Here is a 20,817-nt window from a genome sequence, read left to right as displayed (position 1 = left end):
GTATCTCGCGAACGCGACTTCGAAGACCACACGTTCTTCGAGTTAATTTCCTCAATCTGATTTCCTCTATGACCTCTATCAGTTTGGTCACTTGGAGCTGGGACATCCTGTATATCTAGGTACGCAGTAGATTCATGTAACTGCGACAATCCGTCAATGTTCAGGATTCACAATCATATTAAATTTATAATATTGTAACATTTTAAGACGTTACGGAAAAATTTGGTTTGCTTAACTGGATATCATTCAAAGATGGAAATAAACGCTTGGGGAAATGCCTTTAATGAAAAAGTATGTGTGCGCAACATAACGTATAGAACAAGACTGTTTGTTCAATTCTATTGGTTGACGCAGCAATCTTATTCATCTGATAACATGTGAGTGCTTTTACATGATGATTACTAGATCATTACAAAAGGGGGGTAAAACGGGTGATTTCACCCTTTGTAACACTGCACCGCTGAGTCTGTGCTCGTAGGTAAGTAGAGCTATAGCTCTAAAAATCTAAAGACTCCCTTTTCATTATCTGGCATTTGCCCATAGTCCCAAGGTAAACCATAGAAAACCTAGTAGATAGCCAAGCAATAAATTCGAAATCCAAAATTTTGGTGTACTGTGTTTCATAAAGGTGAGTGTTAAAAGTGTATGAGTGAGCATCTTCGTGTGAACCCGGAGAACGGTCGGCATCAAATGGGACCTTCTGAAAGGAGTTTTTCAGGGAATCAGGAATCAAAGTAGGATAGCCTAAATGGGCTCGGATGAAGACTCAGGAGGGACAGGAGAAACAGGAGGGACAGAAGGGCCGGAATCAGAAGACCAAGCATCAGTAAGGGCTAACCAAACGAGGATCGGAGACGCCGTCGGACTGGTTCCTGGTGAGCTGGTTCCGGGATTCCTCCAGGAGCAGCACACCCTAAATTAGGAGGACAAATGTGAGTGATGGTCATTTATTCGAAATTCGCTTAGCGAATTTGGAGAAATAAGATCGTTCAGATTTTAGACGTTTGTGTCGGTGAAAGAAGAGAAAAAATCTTATCTGATTGCGTCTGGAAAGAGTTGAAGTTAGTCGACCACCAGACGTCCTCAGGAACAGAGAAGGGATGACAGCAAAAGACGTGCGTTAAGAAACCTGAAAAAGTGTTCACAAAAACTTACACCCGGGGTTAGTATAATGTGAAGATCAATTGATCACTCATCGACCCTGAGAAATAATTGCGGCTCTATTCAAGCCCTCAAAGAAACCGAAGCCTATTCGTCTCAAAACTCGATTTGAGATAAGTATTATAGCAAGGGGATTCTGGATACATACACCTACTTTACCGGCAAAGGTCTACCCAGACGCAAACCTTTGTAGGTTACCCCTACCCTCGTCAGACAAAATGCGCTCTACGTTAGTATCGTTACCATCGTTTTCGTCATTTAATTATTGATCGTCGTTGAAAAAATCCTGCAAATTTCCATGGTTTGACCCCTCGTCGGATAAATTGCGCTGTTCGTCGGTAAAAAAAAATCCTCCAAATTATCATAGTTCTTACCTGTACCAGAAAGTTGCGACCTGTCTTACCATGCTTATAGAGCGGGGTCAAATGACTGCATTGCCGAGCGCAACCGCGAGCCCTCGGACGTTTGGCGGCAAATCCTCGCATGTGTCAAGTTGAGCTTCCAGAAGGTTTTCAAGGTTCCAGCTTTGAGGAGATTCTCCGACGATGAGCGGAAAATTCTTGGATAGGTAGGCCAATCAGGTCCAAATATTTTAGTCCAACATTTCAACCTTTGGTGTGGGTCCTCCTCAGGGACAACTTTTATTCTGCATCAAAACAATGCATGGTTTACCGATAATACATAATCGTAAATACACTGTAGAAATTAACCATAATGAGATACCCTCAACACGTCGACCAACAAATATGAAGATAATACTGAACTAAATTTCTTTCATGTACATATACAAAGAATGACCTAGTAGCCGTTGAGACATTACAAGCATCTCCCAAGTAATCATACCTGTAACGCACAATCGATAAATTGAAAATAAAATGAAGTCACTAACCTTAAAAAATTGTTATTTATTGGATGATAAGGAATCAGCACAGTCAAAAAGGGAAAGCATAATTGTCAACAATTAAAAAGGCCGGAACACTTTTCTACAAACCTCACATTATATTTTTTGAAAGCCCTATTCAAACTTTCTAAAAGGCCATTTATAAAGGGAATGGAAATAAAATTCACATTATTAGAATCCTGTTGTGTGACGTGGTTGGCATTGTTATTATAATAAGAAAGAATATGATCGAAGCGTTGTTTAATAGTTTTTTCCACTAAATGTGTAGGATAGTTATTTTTAGCAAGAATTTCTTTGATGGCCCGAAGATTCTTGTCATGGAAGCATTGATTGGCCAATCCAATACCTCTATCCACCAAACTAATAATAGTGCCTATTTTATACGCTTTCGGTTGGGGTGAGTTATAACTCAAATATCGTTGAAACCATGTAGGTTTCTTGTACCAATCTGTGGAGATACTTGTTCCGATGTTCCAAATTAAAACATCTAGAAAATTAATACAACCTTCTGATTCTAGTTCATAGGTGAATTGCAAGCGATTATGATAATCAATAAAAGTTTTAAGCAAATGATCTATCGATCCACGAGGAACCGCTGTCAAAATATCATCCACGTATCGGTAGTAGAAAGGCAATTGAGAAGGTAAATTATTGATGAAATGAGATTCTAAATCATCCGTAACTAAGTTAGCCAAAATTAGTGATAAGAGAGAACCCATAGGTAAACCATACGTCTGTTGAAACACATTACCGTTGAACTTGAAAATGGACGCTTCAAAACATAACTTTAATGCCTTAAACAACTGGTGCATCGGTACTGGTACATTAGATGATAATAAGTTTCATCTTTTTTTTTACAGATTTGATAACTGAGTCCAACGGAATGTTAGAAAACAGTGAGACCACATCTAACGAGACCAACACATAGCCCAGGGGTAGTCGACATCCTCTAATTTTATCTATGTTTTAATTGTTGGCAATTATGGGTGTCCCTTTTTGACTATGCTGATTCCTTATCATCTAATACATAAGATTATTTTAAGGTTGGTGACTTTGTTTTATTTTTAATTTCTCGATTGTCCGTTACGGGTATGATTACTTGGAAGATGCTTGTGACGCCTCAACGGCTACTAGGTCATTTTTGTATGTGTTTATAAAAGCGATTCAGTTCAGTATTATCTTCATATTGTTGGTTGATGTATTAAGGGTATCTCATTATGGTTAATTTCTACAGTGTATTTACAATTATGTATTATCGGTAAACCATGTATTGTTTTGAAGTAGAATAAAAGTTGTCCTTGAGGGGGTGCCACACCGAGGGCCGAAACGTTGAGTTGAAATATTTGGTTCCTGATTGACCTGCCTATCAAAGAATTTTCTACACATTCATATTGGAGGTCAAGAGTTCCTTCTTAACATTCTCCGACTATCGAGAAGTCCGACATTGGGTAGCTTATGCTTTGGCCTTGAACGAATTTTAGGTCGACAAACAATACTCGGCATTGTCCGATGAGTTCCAACTTCTCGTTGAGGGGCCTACGGTTAAAGGATTTCGGTGCAATGTTGACCGAATTTTAGGTCGACGAAGAATTCTCAGAATCGTCCGACGGAAACAATACTCGGAATCGTCCGACGAGATTTGACTTGACGTTGAGCGGCCTGCGGTCAAAGGATTTCGGCGTGACGTTGAATTCTGGATAGTTCCAAAGACGTTTTTTCTGTAGCTTATAAAGTTTCTAGAAGTTTTTAAAGAATTGTACGCTTGATGGGAGCAATGCGGCAATAAAAGTCAAAATTTCACACTAGAACGTTAGTCTTACATCTCCGCTCATGAAGAGCACCTCGAAACAAAGAGAATTACAACAACAAATTGATATATTCATGAAAAATATCGATGACGTGAAAAATATTATTGATCAAAAATCTCAACTTAACAAAGTGATTAAAAAGTTGGAGTATTTGAACTTTAATAAAGAGTAAAGAAACGAGGAGAAAAAAAACTGTTCAAAAAATGGAGCCTACTAAACTCAATAAAATTGGTAACCTAGAGGATTTTCTACCGACGAGAAAGCTGGCAGACTTGGAGATGTTCAAAAATTACCGAGTTACAAGCATTAGGAGAGTACAAATACGGTTGGGACAACGGGTGGCTGTCGACATCAATGGTACGTTTTGCGTGTTCCTTCCAGCACGGATAGCGAAAGTCCTTTGCGAGGACGACGTTCTGTTCCAGAACATGTCGCAAGATACCGAGGGGGATCGACTGCTCGTGCGATACCTGGGTGGTCAGTACAACCAAGTGGAATTTGCGGCTGCGTTGGCTCTCGAATAAGTTTCATCAAATGAAAAACCTAATCGTTATCTCTGTTCCAATTATACATGTATAGAAAAAGAATCATTTAGAATAATAATTAACATTTAAGAACTTTGAAGACAAAATCATTATATAAATTTTCAAAAAATGTACTTCAGAAAATGTAAATGTTTTTTTTACATACTGTAACGCTAAATTCTGTTACCCTCAAGATGAGGACTTACCGTTGACACTTGTGCACGATTCTCCAGTTATTCTGAATACTAAACTATAACAAAATCAATTACGTTTGGCGCCAGACGCGTTAGCGTCGATTTTCAAACAATAATACAAATCAAGAAAAATTATACGAAACCGTGCAGAAAATAATTAGAGAACACGTTGTATGGCTGGCTAGACTCAGGTACTCACACGAACTGGTAGAGTGGCGGTATTCAAGGCACAGCTAACGATAATCACAGAATTGAAGAAAATGATGAAATAAAGAATAAACTCAAGTCAGGGAAAAATGAACAGGTCAATCAGTCATATGTTGTCGAGTAGGTTATAGGGTTAAGACAGGCAAATGAAATGGTATCGATAGCGGTAGTTTATGAAACAGGCGATAATTGTTCACAAAAATTTCAGTAGAATAGAATTAAACGGTAGCTTTGAAACGAGAGACGCTAGTTAACAGTGAAAAATGAGTGTAGGTCGGGAGAAGCGATATAACGTAAGAATTTACTTAAAACTACACGTCACTGGGCGACATGATCTTACCCAAGTTGCGAATGACGCTACGCCAATCATTATTTTGTCAATTAAAAAAAAAAAAAACGAGAGGGAGAACTTTATTGCAATTGGAAGAAAACAAAGTAATGATAGCTCGGGAGATAATAACGGGACAATGCGACGAATTCACCATAGATTCTAACCAGTACAAAAGATTGACATCCATCAATAATTTAAAAAATCGGTAGCGTAAACAATCGACTAGATTCACGGTCAAGTACGATAGATAATTTGCGGGAGAGTTATTCATAAACGATAGAATCAATAATTCACAATAGTTAGGAATCCGAAGAATTATACAATAAATTCTGAAACATAACTTTCGAGAGATTACAAAATAACGACAGAATACAAAATCATGAGAGAGTGAGAAATTCGGAGAGTTCGCAAAACGAAAAAATACACTAAATACACCTCAGTACAAAAAGAATTAAGAATAATTCGCAGAACTTAAATTAACACGGAAATGCGATACTGCAGAAAGATACAGAGAAAAGAATAACAAGCAAAAATAATATAGGATTGCCAATGGCGACAGAAAAAGGTGCGGTAGTATTTAGAGGCTGATTCTACGCTCGGTTATACTCCAAGGAACTCGATATACGATACGATAGGCAGGAAATAAATAAAAATATAATAAGCAATAACAGAAATAAAATATAAGGCACACTACTATTACAAAAAGTTATGAAACGGAAGATAAAGCCGATAGGGCTCAAAATGTAATAGAAACTACAGCAGACTAATAGAAATTCATAGATAATCAGAAAATTCATGAATACTAAAGAATTAATTATTATTCGGGAGTTACGAGGTCGCTCAGACACGAAGATTATTAATTACTGAAATCATCAGTCATACGGCAGCTTACCGAAACTCTAAGCCGTGGACCATGATCCACACAAAATTGGCATCACATGATGCAGCCAAGAAACGATAAATACAATAAAAAGAAGAATAGAAATTATGAACAACTTCGTAACGATACAATACAAAGGCAGAAGCCTTACCTTAATGGACGACTTCAGGCACACAACACTGATTCTATTTTAAATGAAACTTAAAGAAATAGCGAGAGAAAACTAGAAGGACGGGAGGTAATTTACGGAAAAAAGGATGAAGCTATTGGTAGTGCAATGGTAGAAGGTGGTGAATAGACGGTAGATAAAGTAACGATAGGAAAAAGGAAAAGGATCGGTAGCTTAAAACGGGAGAATAAGGAGTATCGTAGCTGTCACTTAGCGGGTCAAGCGTAGAATAGACGGAGGTCGAAGTTCGGCTCGCCGATCTCGCCGCTGTCGCGAGGTGAGTCTTCTTCCCTTTGATTGGTTGGTTGACCCCCACCGCAAATAGGCCATCTCCCTGTGGTGACTATCGGTTACGGCGTGGTCATGCGTTGTCGAAGATTACCGCTAGATGTAGCGTAATGTGCTGCTCGTGATTTCTTCGCTGACACCAACTCGTACGATTTATTAGCTGCTTCAGTTTACTGTCCAGGTTGCCTATCGTTGGGGACTCCTTTGACCGAGGCATACGCAGGGTGCCTCTCGGTCAAAGTTACCTAGGGGAGAGTGACGCCGCATTGTTCACATCCACCGGTTTCGTTGTTGGGAAGTGGCCGGCTGCCTATAATCAAGGAGATCATGCAGTCACACGGTGGCTTACCGCAACTGTAAACCGTGGACCATGACTCACATGATTAGTCCCTGCTGATAGGAAGGCTGCGTCGATCCTCAGAACGAGGGCTTTATAAATCTGGACGTAGTGGTTTGGGGCGGTCCGGCACCACCAGGCCGGTAAGTCGGAAGATGTCAGCCTACGGTCTGCCCTGTATGCCATCTTTACGGCATCCGATAAGGCGGGCGGCTGGTTTCTCGTTAAGGAGTGGTGCCCTCGGCTGTCGGGAGAACTTTTACCTCCTTGTTCACCGGCAGTCGAGGCTATACGAGAGGTTCGGGTGAATGCTACCCCAGGTGTTCAGAAGTGCACCAAGGTAGCCAGTGTAGTCTTATTAGACCGTCGGTAGGCGAAGTCGTCGAGAGCTTGAAACGGTAGATATCGGCAGCTGTTGATTCCTCGGCGGCCGGGATCGTTGTCGTCCAAGTACCTTATTAGCGTGCGCCGGAGCGCGAAATACAGCATTTACAAAGAAAGAATTAGTTAAGAGTAGGTATTGCTTATTTTGTATCGAGTTCCATTGGAGTACCCCGCTGAGGACGCGTTTCCTAGAGATTTCCTTCAGTTGTGTGCCCTTGTGACGGGCGACCCTAAAATGCCACGTCACAATACCTAGAATCATGTAAATTTTCGTGGTAAGGAAACCAATCAATCGAATTTGCTATAAAAGTCATTAAACTCATGAATTATTAGGAAGCTACGAATAAATAATTGAAAATTAATATATATATATACACAGTATGTGTCCCTAAATTGCCTCCCACGGACTAGCCAGCATGATACCTTGTTAAAATCCAACTGAGAATTTCTTTTCCGGAAGCTCGTCCGACGCATAGTTTTTGAATTATAAGCGATAGCGCTAGGCCAATCAGAATGCACCATTTTATCTAGATTTGCCGCCACGGAAATTGCTGTTTTGTTCAACTGGGTGAATTATTATTATTCGTTTACGAATTAAATATCGGCACCTCCCCTCTCTCGCTGCTGTACCCCTTCTCGGGCGCTGACCTTGGTATTGTTGCCGCGGCACACGCTGCCGGCCGCACATCCATGGGCGCACACTTGTGTGTGTAAACAAAAGCGCATCCTCAAGCACAAGGGGTACAGCAGCGAGAGAGGGGAGGTGCCGATATTTAATTCGTAAACGAATAATAATAATTCACCCAGACGAAGGAAACAGCAATTTCCGTGGCGGCAAATCTGGATGAAATGGTGCACTCTGATTGGCCTAGCGCTATCGCTTATAATTCAAAAACTATGCGTCGGACGAGCTTCCGGAAAAGAAATTCTCGGTCGGATTTGAACGAGGTTACATGCTGGCTAGTCCGTGGGAGGCAATTTAGGGACACCCTGTATATATAAATTCTCATTCAAATTATTAGGAAGCTACGAATAAATAATTGAAAATCAATATATACATATATATATATAAATTTCCAATTATTCATTCGTAGGTTCCTAATAATTTATTATTGGGGATTGTCCCAATAAGTATCGTGTGCGTAGCTGTAGGGATAACCGCGAATAGCGCATGCGCGCAACTATAATATAAGCGGGGCGAATAAGATCACGCGAGAGAATCGTGAGAGTCGAGAAGTTGTCAAGCGAGAAGCAACTAGTGTAAAGCCGATCCATTACTATCATAATTAAAACTTATATTTCATTATTAAAAGGTTGAACTTTTCTTTTCCCACAATCCGATATATGTATATATGTCGGCGTGATCGAAAGAGGGCCGTTAGATCAGCTGACTACTATTAACGAGACCGGATTAGAAGTAGAGACGAGAGCCGCGAGAGGGAGGATAATTCGGCCGGCTCTAGCGAAGCGTGAAGCTGGGGAGTTGGGAGTTTTGAATGGACCGGCGCCGCGACTACCCGCAACGAATCGCTTACGTCTCTGCCAGCTGTTTCATTTAGTTCTCCAGTATTGGTCACCCTTTATTTCTCCTCATTAAAAGAAGTCAGCATAACCACTGTTGTGTCGGTAATTTGTGATGCCCCTGCCCCAGGGAGGTGAATACTCCCCCTCCCCCGACAAATATATTACGCTTCATAGAATAACCAATTGCCATTTTCCTCTTATGAAGCGGGCTGACACACCCGCTTGGTACATGAGAATATACTTCCGGCTCCCATCCCCGTAAGCTGTGATGGCAAGTTGACCGCCCCACTAAGAAGTCTCGAGGCAGATAGTGAGCCCACTCCCTCGGTACGCGTATGTTGTGCGGAATATCATCGTATTTCTTTTCCATGAAAAGAAAAAAAAATTTGAAACACACATACAAAGTCTTGTTTGCCGATAACAAGACGTTTAAACAAAATTGTGGTATTCTGGTACAACTCACCGGTGTAGATGAAGATGATGATGATCATGGTGAACGTTTTTTTTTTTTTCATTGAAATTGAAATTTTTATTCATTTGAATATATAAATAAGTATACGTTAAATTATTTCACTCAAGTAAAATTCCAAGTTGTTGTACAATAAACGTAAAAACTTTGTCGAGGTCAAGAAAATCATATTCGTAAAAACTTTGTAACTTCACAGATTTCAATCACCCACTTGAACACTGCGATGAGTCGAATGCAAATGATTTTCATCAGACGTATGGGGCACCCCACTCTTTGTACAGCTTCTTCATGTATTCAGCGTTCACAATTAAACCTATATAAAATCACGAAGTGGTTGACACTTGTCGGTTATGTTTGCACAATATTTCTGTCTCACTCTGCTTTATTGCACTAGTGCATAGGCCTCGAAATCGTGAACTTGACACCCGTAGGAAAAGTGAAACACCCTCATAACTCTCTTAGAGAACGACATCTACTAATATTACTATACTTCTGTGTATCACTCTGTCGATTATTTTATTAACACAGCTCTCTCTCGTACGTGAGGCGTGTGAGACTTCTTTGCCAAGTTCCTGCCCTACCATCTTACACGCGCTGCAGGTTCGTTCGAGAAATATCTTGAAATTTTCGTTCAAGGAAATCACAGACGGTTGTTCGACAATGTGTGAGTCACGTTGTTGCTTACCGGAAAAGGGACCGTGCTAGCGTAGAGCAGTCATTGTGAAGCAAGACTTGCAACTTTGTAAATTGTGCGATTGAAAGAAAAAGAAACAAACATGGATTCCCAAAAGTGTTTGAAATTATTGAAAATCATGGAGACGGCGTTTAAGATTTTATCTGAGAAATCTTCACTGACAGAGATTCAAAAGTGAATTCGATTTGGAACCCAAAATACCAGACTTTTGAATAAAATTTGACGAAATGACGCGGCACCTCACCGATCACACAGAAGACACGAATTTTGACCACAATCGGAATCTTGAAATCGTTGACAGCTAAATTTCAACAGTTTCAAAAACTGGGTGACGGATTACAAAACCGACGGAGAAGCGACCGAGTATGGTGGGATGATTTGGAGACAGCTTTCGAGAACCGCATTAGAACGAGAGCCGTAGTCAATATGCGGCATAAGGGGGCATCCAATAATCACGTGATGCCTTTATAATCAATTTTAGACCCCCCTCCCTCCCTCGCCGTGATCACACATGAGGTTTTGGCGACCCCCCCCCCCTGCCCGTTATCACGTGATTTTTCTCAACCATGGCAATACTGATAAATATATAATCGGGAAATGTAGATTGGATGATTATGGATACTGCAATTAGTAACGAGAATTTGGAGAATTTGAAGAGTCGATCTCTGAAGCCATTGTGGAAATCATATATAGAAAGGATCCACACAAGGAGCGAGCGTCGACAATATTCTCTGCCGCACGTCCGAGTCTGAACTAACATTCACCTAACCCTCACTCCGTTGTTTTGGTGCGCCACTTGTAGCAAATGTTTGAGTCAGGTCGGTACATATTATGTGGTGATAACACTTCATAATGTACCGATCAACGATAAATAAGTTTCACGTTAATTGTCGACTACTCGCGTGCATGGGTTAAAAATGTGATAAAACCAATAAAAATCTCTAAATATACTCGGTGTCTTTAGAAAATATGCACCAAAAAATACACGTGATATTGCCCGAGACCCCTCCCTCCCACGTGTGATCAATCATGATATTTCCAAGTACCCCTCCCCCTATCGTGAGTCTCCCGTGATTAATGGATGCTCCCTAAGGATATGAGCAGGTTCTTGGAAGATGCAAAATATCTCGTCGCTGCTCAGACTGAAGTAGATGCTGCAAAGACGGGAAGTTTAAAAGCGAACTGTGTCTTGTCCTGTTAATTCAGTGTAACGAAATACGCTGAAATGACAGAAAAAATAAATTTTTCAAAACTAAAATCAAGTCATCCTCCAACCAACAGACATACACGGGTGGTTTGAAAAGAATGTGATGTAAAAAGTAGTGACCACAGTGGAGGATTTCCAAGAAAAAGACTCTGGCTGGTCGATTACCGAAATAATCAATAGGAATCTGAATATTAACAAGTACGTGCCGTTACGAGATGGTTTGTTCACATGTACACTACTACATAAGGATATTCAAGATAAAAAGGCTGTCGTCGACATTCGTAACAGCGACTCATATTGCTTTCTTTGGTCGTTCACCGCAGCCCTCTTTCCATCCAACAACAATCCCAGCGTAGTCACTTCGTATCCGCATTTCAGCTCAGTGCTACGGTACGATGGTTCAAAGTGTCCATTGTCTTCAGATCAACTTCCAAAATTTGAAAAACTTAAAAAGCTTCTAATTAACGTCTATGGTATAGAATGTACTGAAAAACAAAAGCACAGTGAAATTGTACTTGTTTACTTAAGCTGAAACAAGGCCTGATAAACCTGTAATTCATATTTTAATGTTAGGGACTGAAATTGTCGTTGATGATGACGACGATGATGATATGGAAAATTACGAAAAGAATGTAACACATCATTTTGCATGGATTCGAAATTTATCGCGAATAACAAGATTACAAATTTCTGGTCACCGTGCTCGTACTTGGTTATGCGATAGGTGTCTGTCACATTTTCAACCTGAAAGATGTTTGTTGAAGCACAGATTTGATTGCATGAGTTTGAACAAAACCAAAGTCATTTTACCAACAGAAGAAGATAAGTATATGATTGTCTTGACCTCGATGATGACAAATAAATATTTATTTCTTGGATATGAAGGTCAATGAAACAGACGTCAATTTGTTAACGTTTCGGCCCAGGTGGGGGCCCTCCTCAGAACCAATTTTTTTTAATATGATAATCTGTCACAGAACAAGCAAAGGTTATATACAGAGAGCGAGAAGGAAGAAGAAAACATATATAGAAAAAAGTATAATAAATAAATAATTGATAAATAGAAAAATGATAATTAAATGAAAATAAAGATAAAATAATATAAAATATACAATTTAACGAATGGTTTACATAGAAAACACATCACCAAGTGAATGCGATTTAATTTAACAGAAAACGATATTATAATCACCTGGTGCAAGAATTTTTTTAATAACAAGGCATGATGTGGAACATGCTGATGAAACAGTTTTGTAGGATAAAATTTTAAAATACACTATTACGTTGTACAGTGCAATACGTAACTCCCAAGTACACATCATGGAGCAAGATTAATGGCGAGGAAGGCACGACATTGAATTTAGATGACCGTTAGAGAAGTTGACACAACAGCGGTCGGACTAGAAGAAGGCTTACCGGTAAGTAAGAAACATAGATATGGCCTGGGAACATAGAAGCGAAAACAGGACAATTTTGATGATAGAGTAGAGGTATGCACAGTAGGTAACTTAGAGGAACTAAGAATGGTGTATTACCGACGTATAGATATTACTGAGGTGTTCAATATCTTGACGTAAATTAACTGAAAGAGGATATGCAACAATGTTACACATCTCAAGAAGAAGGCTTTCGTAATACAACGGTTCCACAGCTAAGACGCTAGCCTGTTCATAATCAAAGACATGGTCTAGTTCAATGGAATGTCTGGTTAAAGCCGTGTAATTTTCATCTAGGCCGTGAATGTTGCGTTTGTGCTCCTCAATTCTAGTATGTTATTGCCTACTTGTTTGCCCAATGTACATCTTGTCACAGTTTTTGCAGGGAATTTTGTAAACCACACAAGAGTGGCTGTCCGAGGGTAGACGGTCTTTGCCTCAGTCAAAAAATGGGGATAAGTAATGCTTGTTTTTTCCAACAAATTGGATGTTGTTCCTAGCGACAATTCTGTTTAACGACTCAAAAAGGCCAGCGACATACGGGATAGACACAAAATTTTTTGGAACGACAGGAACGTCGCCAAGATCATTGTGGTTGAAGTCATTAGATGACAAAATCGAGAATTGTCTCTTCTGTATATGTTATTGCGAAGAAATTTCGACTTTGGGCTTCCACATCCGAGTCACTGTCGAGACTAAAAAATCATCGTATGAAAATAGAGGAAACTCCTGAAGTGTAAGAAGCTGGACGTTCTCCCAACACATTTAAGGTTCCCTAAACTCATCTCGAGCAAATTTCATTTTAAACTGTCACGATCCAGAACTAAATTTCGCCCTTTTGTAACTGAATTTCAAAAATCCCTGCTCAATCTGGAAATCAACGATGCACATGCGTCCATTATCAAATTGAAAGGAACCCTCTCTGCACTGGAGAATTATATCTTAGCGAAATTACCTGTTACGATGTCACAAAAATTCTTTCACACCGAATCTATTAAACTTGAAGCGCGGTTTTGCGTTCATAAAGCGGCTAATATCAATAAGTTGGTTAAGCTTATCAATCGCAAATGGCATTACCCAGTTCACTCAGTGTCTACCGTAGACAACAAATGGCTCGATAACTTAAGCAACGTCCCTATACCCGACAATGTGGCGGATGTGTTTAAATTGGGATCAAAATATGGTACCCCTTTCAAACCTGAAGAGATTCTAATTGTTAACCTGCTGGCGGCCGGGATTTTTTTCGTTGATACATGCCTACTTTGATGGGATACTTCCATATAATCATCCCCCAATGTTCCCCGGATATGTTCGAATAATGGCAACTATAGTGGTGTTGCCGGCCGTCTAGAGGTTAACCTCGTATCAGATTTTGAGTCCAACATCTCTCTCATCTCACACGATCTCAGAAACCAGCCTAGGCTCGAATTTACCAATGCATTGAGGAAGTTTAACAACACCCCTACTCGCTCTATGCATCACGATGGTGCCTTACAATTTAAAATCGAAGAAACTTCATCTTTCCGTAAAGATGACAACGACTTAATGTTTCTAAGATCTGACAAAGGCAACACCACAGTAGTCCTAACTAATCAATTGTATTTAGAAAAAATGCTTCTCCTGCTTTCCAACATTGTCAGATTCGACCTCAATTGTACATTGCAATTAGATGTAAGAAAATTGACGACAAACTAGACCAAAGCCAAACACATCTCCGTACAACTCAAACGCTACATCACAAAATCTGATTGTGTTCCACCACGAGCCTATGGTCTGCCGAAAATCCATCAACAAGATGTACCACTTAGAATCATTGTCTCTTTCACTAATAGTCCTACTTTCAACTTGGCTCGAACTCTGAGCAAATGGATTGGGAATAACATCGTCCTTCCTGCATCACGTTTTAAAGACAGTTTCGTTCTTGTTGAAGGCAGTAGTAAATTCAGCCTTCCGCCCAATTACACTCTGATCTCTCTTGATGTGGTCTCCTTGTTCACTAACGTACCTCAAGATCTGGCTATCGACGCTATCAATAGTAGGTGGTCTCAATTATCCAACAATGTCCCGGTTCCACTCAGGGAACTAATTAACGCGTTGAACATCTGTGTCAAGGCTACCATCTTTAAATTTAACAACACCAACTACGCCCAAACTTATGGCTTACCTATGGGCTCTCCGCTCTCCCCAATCTTGTCCGATCTTGTGATGGATGATCTAGAACAATGCTGCATTAAAAAATTGGATTTCGCTCTTCCATTTTATTTGAGATATGTGGACGATATAATTACAGTTGCCCCTAATGACAAGATTGAAACTCTTCTTGAAGTTTTCAATAGTTTCCACCCTAGGCTACAATTCACCATTGAACCTGAAATTAACGGCCGAATGAGTTTCTTAGACGTTCTAATCATTGACAACAATCAGCTCATTAAAACTGACTGGTACCACAAATCCACGTGGTCACAAAGCTATCTAAATTATCGTTCGCTCCATCGTAGATCATACAAGACTGGTATGATCTATTGCTTGGTGGACAGAGCCATCAGATTGTCTAGCTCAGAATTTCACAACAAAAATCTTTCCTTGATCTATGACGCATTACCCAAGAACGACTATCCTGCCCTCGTGTTGCAGAAACATATACAGAAAAGACACCTCTCGATTTTGTCATCTAATGACTTCAACCACAATGATCTTGGCGACGTTCCTGTCGTTCCAAAAAATTTTGTGTCTATCCCGTATGTCGCTGGCCTTTTTGAGTCGTTAAATAGAATTGTCGCTAGGAACAACATCCAATTTGTTGGAAAAAACAAGCATTACTTATCCCCATTTTTTGACTGAGGCAAAGACCGTCTACCCTCGGACAGCCACTCTTGTGTGGTTTACAAAATTCCCTGCAAAAACTGTGACAAGATGTACATTGGGCAAACAAGTAGGCAATAACATACTAGAATTGAGGAGCACAAACGCAACATTCACGGCCTAGATGAAAATTACACGGCTTTAACCAGACATTCCATTGAACTAGACCATGTCTTTGATTATGAACAGGCTAGCGTCTTAGCTGTGGAACCGTTGTATTACGAAAGCCTTCTTCTTGAGATGTGTAACATTGTTGCATATCCTCTTTCAGTTAATTTACGTCAAGATATTGAACACCTCAGTAATATCTATACGTCGGTAATACACCATTCTTAGTTCCTCTAAGTTACCTACTGTGCATACCTCTACTCTATCATCAAAATTGTCCTGTTTTCGCTTCTATGTTCCCAGGCCATATCTATGTTTCTTACTTACCGGTAAGCCTTCTTCTAGTCCGACCGCTGTTGTGTCAACTTCTCTAACGGTCATCTAAATTCAATGTCGTGCCTTCCTCGCCATTAATCTTGCTCCATGATGTGTACTTGGGAGTTACGTATTGCACTGTACAACGTAATAGTGTATTTTAAAATTTTATCCTACAAAACTGTTTCATCAGCATGTTCCACATCATGCCTTGTTATTAAAAAAATTCTTGCACCAGGTGATTATAATATCGTTTTCTGTTAAATTAAATCGCATTCACTTGGTGATGTGTTTTCTATGTAAACCATTCGTTAAATTGTATATTTTATATTATTTTATCTTTATTTTCATTTAATTATCATTTTTCTATTTATCAATTATTTATTTATTATACTTTTTTCTATATATGTTTTCTTCTTCCTTCTCGCTCTCTGTATATAACCTTTGCTTGTTCTGTGACAGATTATCATATTAAAAAAAATTGGTTCTGAGGAGGGCCCCCACCTGGGCCGAAACGTTAACAAATTGACGTCTGTTTCATTGACCTTCATATCCAAGAAATAAATATTTATTTGTCATCATCGAGGTCAAGACAATCATATACTTATCTTCTTCTGTTGGTAAAATGACTTTGGTTTTGTTCAAACTCATGCAATCAAATCTGTGCTTCAACAAACATCTTTCAGGTTGAAAATGTGACAGACACCTATCGCATAACCAAGTACGAGCACGGTGACCAGAAATTTGTAATCTTGTTATTCGCGATAAATTTCGAATCCATGCAAAATGATGTGTTACATTCTTTTCGTAATTTTCCATATCATCATCGTCGTCATCATCAACGACAATTTCAGTCCCTAACATTAAAATATGAATTACAGGTTTATCAGGCCTTGTTTCAGCTTAAGTAAACAAGTACAATTTCACTGTGCTTTTGTTTTTCAGTACATTCTATACCATAGACGTTAATTAGAAGCTTTTTAAGTTTTTCAAATTTTGGAAGTTGATCTGAAGACAATGGACACTTTGAACCATCGTACCGTAGCACTGAGCTGAAATGCGGATACGAAGTGACTACGCTGGGATTGTTGTTGGATGGAAAGAGGGCTGCGGTGAACGACCAAAGAAAGCAATATGAGTCGCTGTTACGAATGTCGACGACAGCCTTTTTATCTTGAATATCCTTATGTAGTAGTGTACATGTGAACAAACCATCTCGTAACGGCACGTACTTGTTAATATTCAGATTCCTATTGATTATTTCGGTAATCGACCAGCCAGAGTCTTTTTCTTGGAAATCCTCCACTGTGGTCACTACTTTTTACATCACATTCTTTTCAAACCACCCGTGTATGTCTGTTGGTTGGAGGATGACTTGATTTTAGTTTTGAAAAATTTATTTTTTCTGTCATTTCAGCGTATTTCGTTACACTGAATTAACAGGACAAGACACAGTTCGCTTTTAAACTTCCCGTCTTTGCAGCATCTACTTCAGTCTGAGCAGCGACGAGATATTTTGCATCTTCCAAGAACCTGCTCACTGTTTCATCAGCATGTTCCACATCATGCCTTGTTATTGAAAAAATTCTTGCACCAGGTGATTATAATATTGTTTTCTGTTAAATCAAATCGCATTCACTTGGTGATGTGTTTTCTATGTAAACCATTCGTTAAATTGTATATTTTATATTATTTTATCTTTATTTCAATTTAATTATCATTTTTCTATTTATCAATTATTTATTTATTATACTTTTTTATATATATGTTTTGTTCTTCCTTCTCGCTCTCTGTATATAACCTTTGCTTGTTCTGTGACAGATTATCATATTAAAAAAAATTGGTTCCGAGGAGGGCCCCCACCTGGGCCGAAACGCTAACAAATTGACGTCTGTTTCATTGACCTTCATATCCAAGAAATTAATATTTAGAAGAGGATAAGATTGGAAAATTTGAAAATTTTTAGCACATAAAAAAACGTTCCATTTTGCATTTACGCGCATCTTGAATGTTTACTGCAACCTGCTTTTAAAAGTATAGGGGAAAAACGAACCATTTATCAAAAGCATATTCCGTACAGTATAGCTTATTATCTGCATTGTGCGTTGTAACGTTTCAATTTCAAAATTCAAAATTAATCGTGGAGAGACTTGCATTCAATGGTTTACGAATAAGTTAGTGAAATTGGCACATTCGTTGGAAGTATATTTCAAAACTGTTGTACCTATGGAACCTCTGACGTGTAATCAAATTTACGAATTTCAATCTGCTAAAATATGTCATATTTGTGAAAAACCTTTTATGCCCGAAAACGTGAAACATCGTGATTACTGTCATTTCACAGGAAAGTATCGTCGTGCTGCTCATCCGGGCTGTCATTTAAATTATCAAAATTCACATCCTAACCCAGTGATATTCCACAATTTATCTGGTTACTGTATCACTTTATTTCTCCCTGAACAATTAAAAAACACAAATAAATAAATTATAAATCAAAGAGTCGACAAAATTGTAAAGATAAAATAGTATAAATAAAACAGTTTAAATAAGCAGATTGCAATAAAGGGTAGAAATAAAAGTGTACATACAAAAAATCAAAAACTATATATTCATTCGAACATTCACACAATTTAAAAAATCCGCTTTGGATCACAATACGTTGAAATATGCTGCTTGCTTGCACCATGTGAATCATTTGCCGATCCTGATCTTCTTCTCTCCATTGCTCTCGTTCAATAGATAGTTTGAATTTGGATGTTCACCTTCAGGTTTCGTCGTTTACACACGTTCAGAGTGGAGATGAAATCAGCAAGGATCGCAATGACATCGAATATTCGGTGAACTTCGTACTGTGTATATTGAGTTTTGTAATGTAAAAATAGACTAGATTTTGAACTGCTGCGGAGTATTATAAGTTTCGGTCTGTACAGGTTGGCGTCTCTCCGCAGAGTCTCCTTCGCTTTTAGACTCCAGATTTGTGGCCGGTTCCACCAGACTGGTCAAACGCTCACTTTCCTTCCGTCCGGTCAAATCCGAAATATTGCCGCCTATATTCGAATGCTTGTAATGTCACATTACGATGCGCATTTTGTGATTAAAGCATTGGCGACATCGTTCGAGGGTACTCATCTTTTACCCGTTGATGAAGAGAAGTACGGATATAAAGTTTAGATTCCGAGATTCGTTTCAATTTATGTCCAGCAGCCTTGAGAAATTGGCATCGTATTTGTATGACGATCAGAAAACAATTACATGCCAATTTTCCAGTACCTTAGATGAATTTCAATTGTTAACCAGAAAAGGTGTTTTCCTTTACGAATACATCGATAACTGGGAGAAGCTCGGGAGGAGACGAGTACCAATCAAAGAATAATTTCATTCTAAATTAAACGACCACGACGTAGCAGATGACGATTACGCGCACACATGCAAAGTTTGACAAACTTTTAACGTTCAAACAATAAATGAATATTCAGACTTGTATTTACAGATAGACGTTTTACATATTAGTCGCTGACGTTTTTCAACATTTTAACAAAGAACTGTTACACGACGTATACACTGGACCCGTTACATTATTACACAGCTCCTGGTCTATCGTTTGATGCAATGCTAAAGCGTACGAACATCGAGCTCGAGCTTTTCACTGATACAGATATGATTATGTTTATCGAAAAAGGTATCTTGGCGGTGTGTCGCAATGCTCGAACAGACACGCAGAGGCCTACAATAGGTATATGGGAGAGGCATTTGATCCAGAAGTCGAAGAATCTTATCTTATGTACTTTGATGTTAACAATTTGCACGGTGCTCCTATGAGCTTTGCTCTGCCATGCAGTTCCTTTGAATGGGTATCAGATTTCAGGTAATGCGACGTTCTTACCACCTCGGATGAAGTGGAGTTCGGTTACATATTAGAAGTAGATTTCAAATATCCTGACAACTTGCATGAAATGCATAAAGATTTACCACTGTGTCCGGAGCATTACGTACCTCCGATTTCGAGCGGCAAACAGCCGAAATTGACGACCACGCTACTTTACAAACAAAACTACGTTATTTATCATCGCATTTTAAAACTATGTTTGTGTGGTGTAGCAGGGTGAGGCAGGATTGATCAGGCAACATTAAATAAATGTAGACAGTTTCAAACTAAATTATTATATTGTACTGTAACTGATTAGTACACGTGTAACCTTTGGAATCGATACTGATGATTCGGCTGTCTGGCAGCTACTGAATTCATCGAGCCTCGTGCCCGTCTCGTTCACGCACACATACCTACTTTCATACCTCACTCACACAGACTAACTACGTTGGTACATTACAGTTTGCAATTTGGCTTAAGGTTAGGTAAAATTGAGAGTGCTTTGGATCGCCAATCAACACAGGATTACTCGAACGTATACTAAGAGAATATCTTGGAAGTTAACACTCGGTCACCGCTGACTCGGTACCACTCACGTTCATTGTCTGTTTTTCGCAAGCTGGCCATCTATATTTGATTTTAAACTGCGAAAGGCCAAAAAATGATTGCATCGACGACGAAGACGATTATGTTTTCGTGTTATGTATGGGGCATTCCCTGTCCATGAATTTGAGTTTTTGATTTCATCGAAATTTTTATGGGTGATCACCCCTAATGTGATAAGCTTTAAGGATTTTTTTGATTTTCGGTATTTTGCAGTTCAAAATTGAATATGGAATGGCCAGCCTGCAAAAAACAGACGAAGAACGTGAGTGGTGCCGAGTCGGCGGAGACCAAGTGTTAACTTTCAAGATATTCTCTTAGTATGTTATCTTTCCCGCTGTCCAACGAAGATTTAACGGACGATTCCGTGGCGGTCGTCCAATGGGAAGACGGGAAGGCAGCGTGGGAGTTGTGAACAAGTCCGTCAGTTGAAATCGTCTGTCAGTTGAAATCGTTCGTCAACTGTCAAGTCGTTACAGCCAGAAAATTGTAGGTTATAGAAAACCAGTCTCCAGTGTATTACCTCAGCCCGTAGCTCAAAAGAGAG

General features: G+C 39.3%; 1 protein-coding gene across 1 annotated transcript; it reads left to right on the top strand.

Annotated features, from left to right (window-relative positions):
• The first annotated feature begins 12,442 nt into the window (after positions 1-12,442).
• Positions 12,443-20,571, top strand: LOC124309441 (uncharacterized). The gene is made up of 4 exons (XM_046773105.1): positions 12,443-12,496; positions 14,210-15,252; positions 19,479-19,664; positions 20,487-20,571. The coding sequence occupies exons 1-4, from the start codon at positions 12,443-12,445 to the stop codon at positions 20,569-20,571; spliced, it is 1,368 nt and encodes a 455-aa protein (XP_046629061.1).
• The last annotated feature ends 246 nt before the right edge of the window (positions 20,572-20,817 follow it).

This window comes from Neodiprion virginianus, chromosome 7 (assembly GCF_021901495.1).
Source record: "Neodiprion virginianus isolate iyNeoVirg1 chromosome 7, iyNeoVirg1.1, whole genome shotgun sequence".
In the NCBI taxonomy this organism is placed as follows: Eukaryota; Metazoa; Arthropoda; class Insecta; order Hymenoptera; family Diprionidae; genus Neodiprion; species Neodiprion virginianus.
The sequence above is the reverse complement of the archived record's forward strand: the minus strand, read 5'-3'. Positions and strand labels throughout refer to the sequence as shown.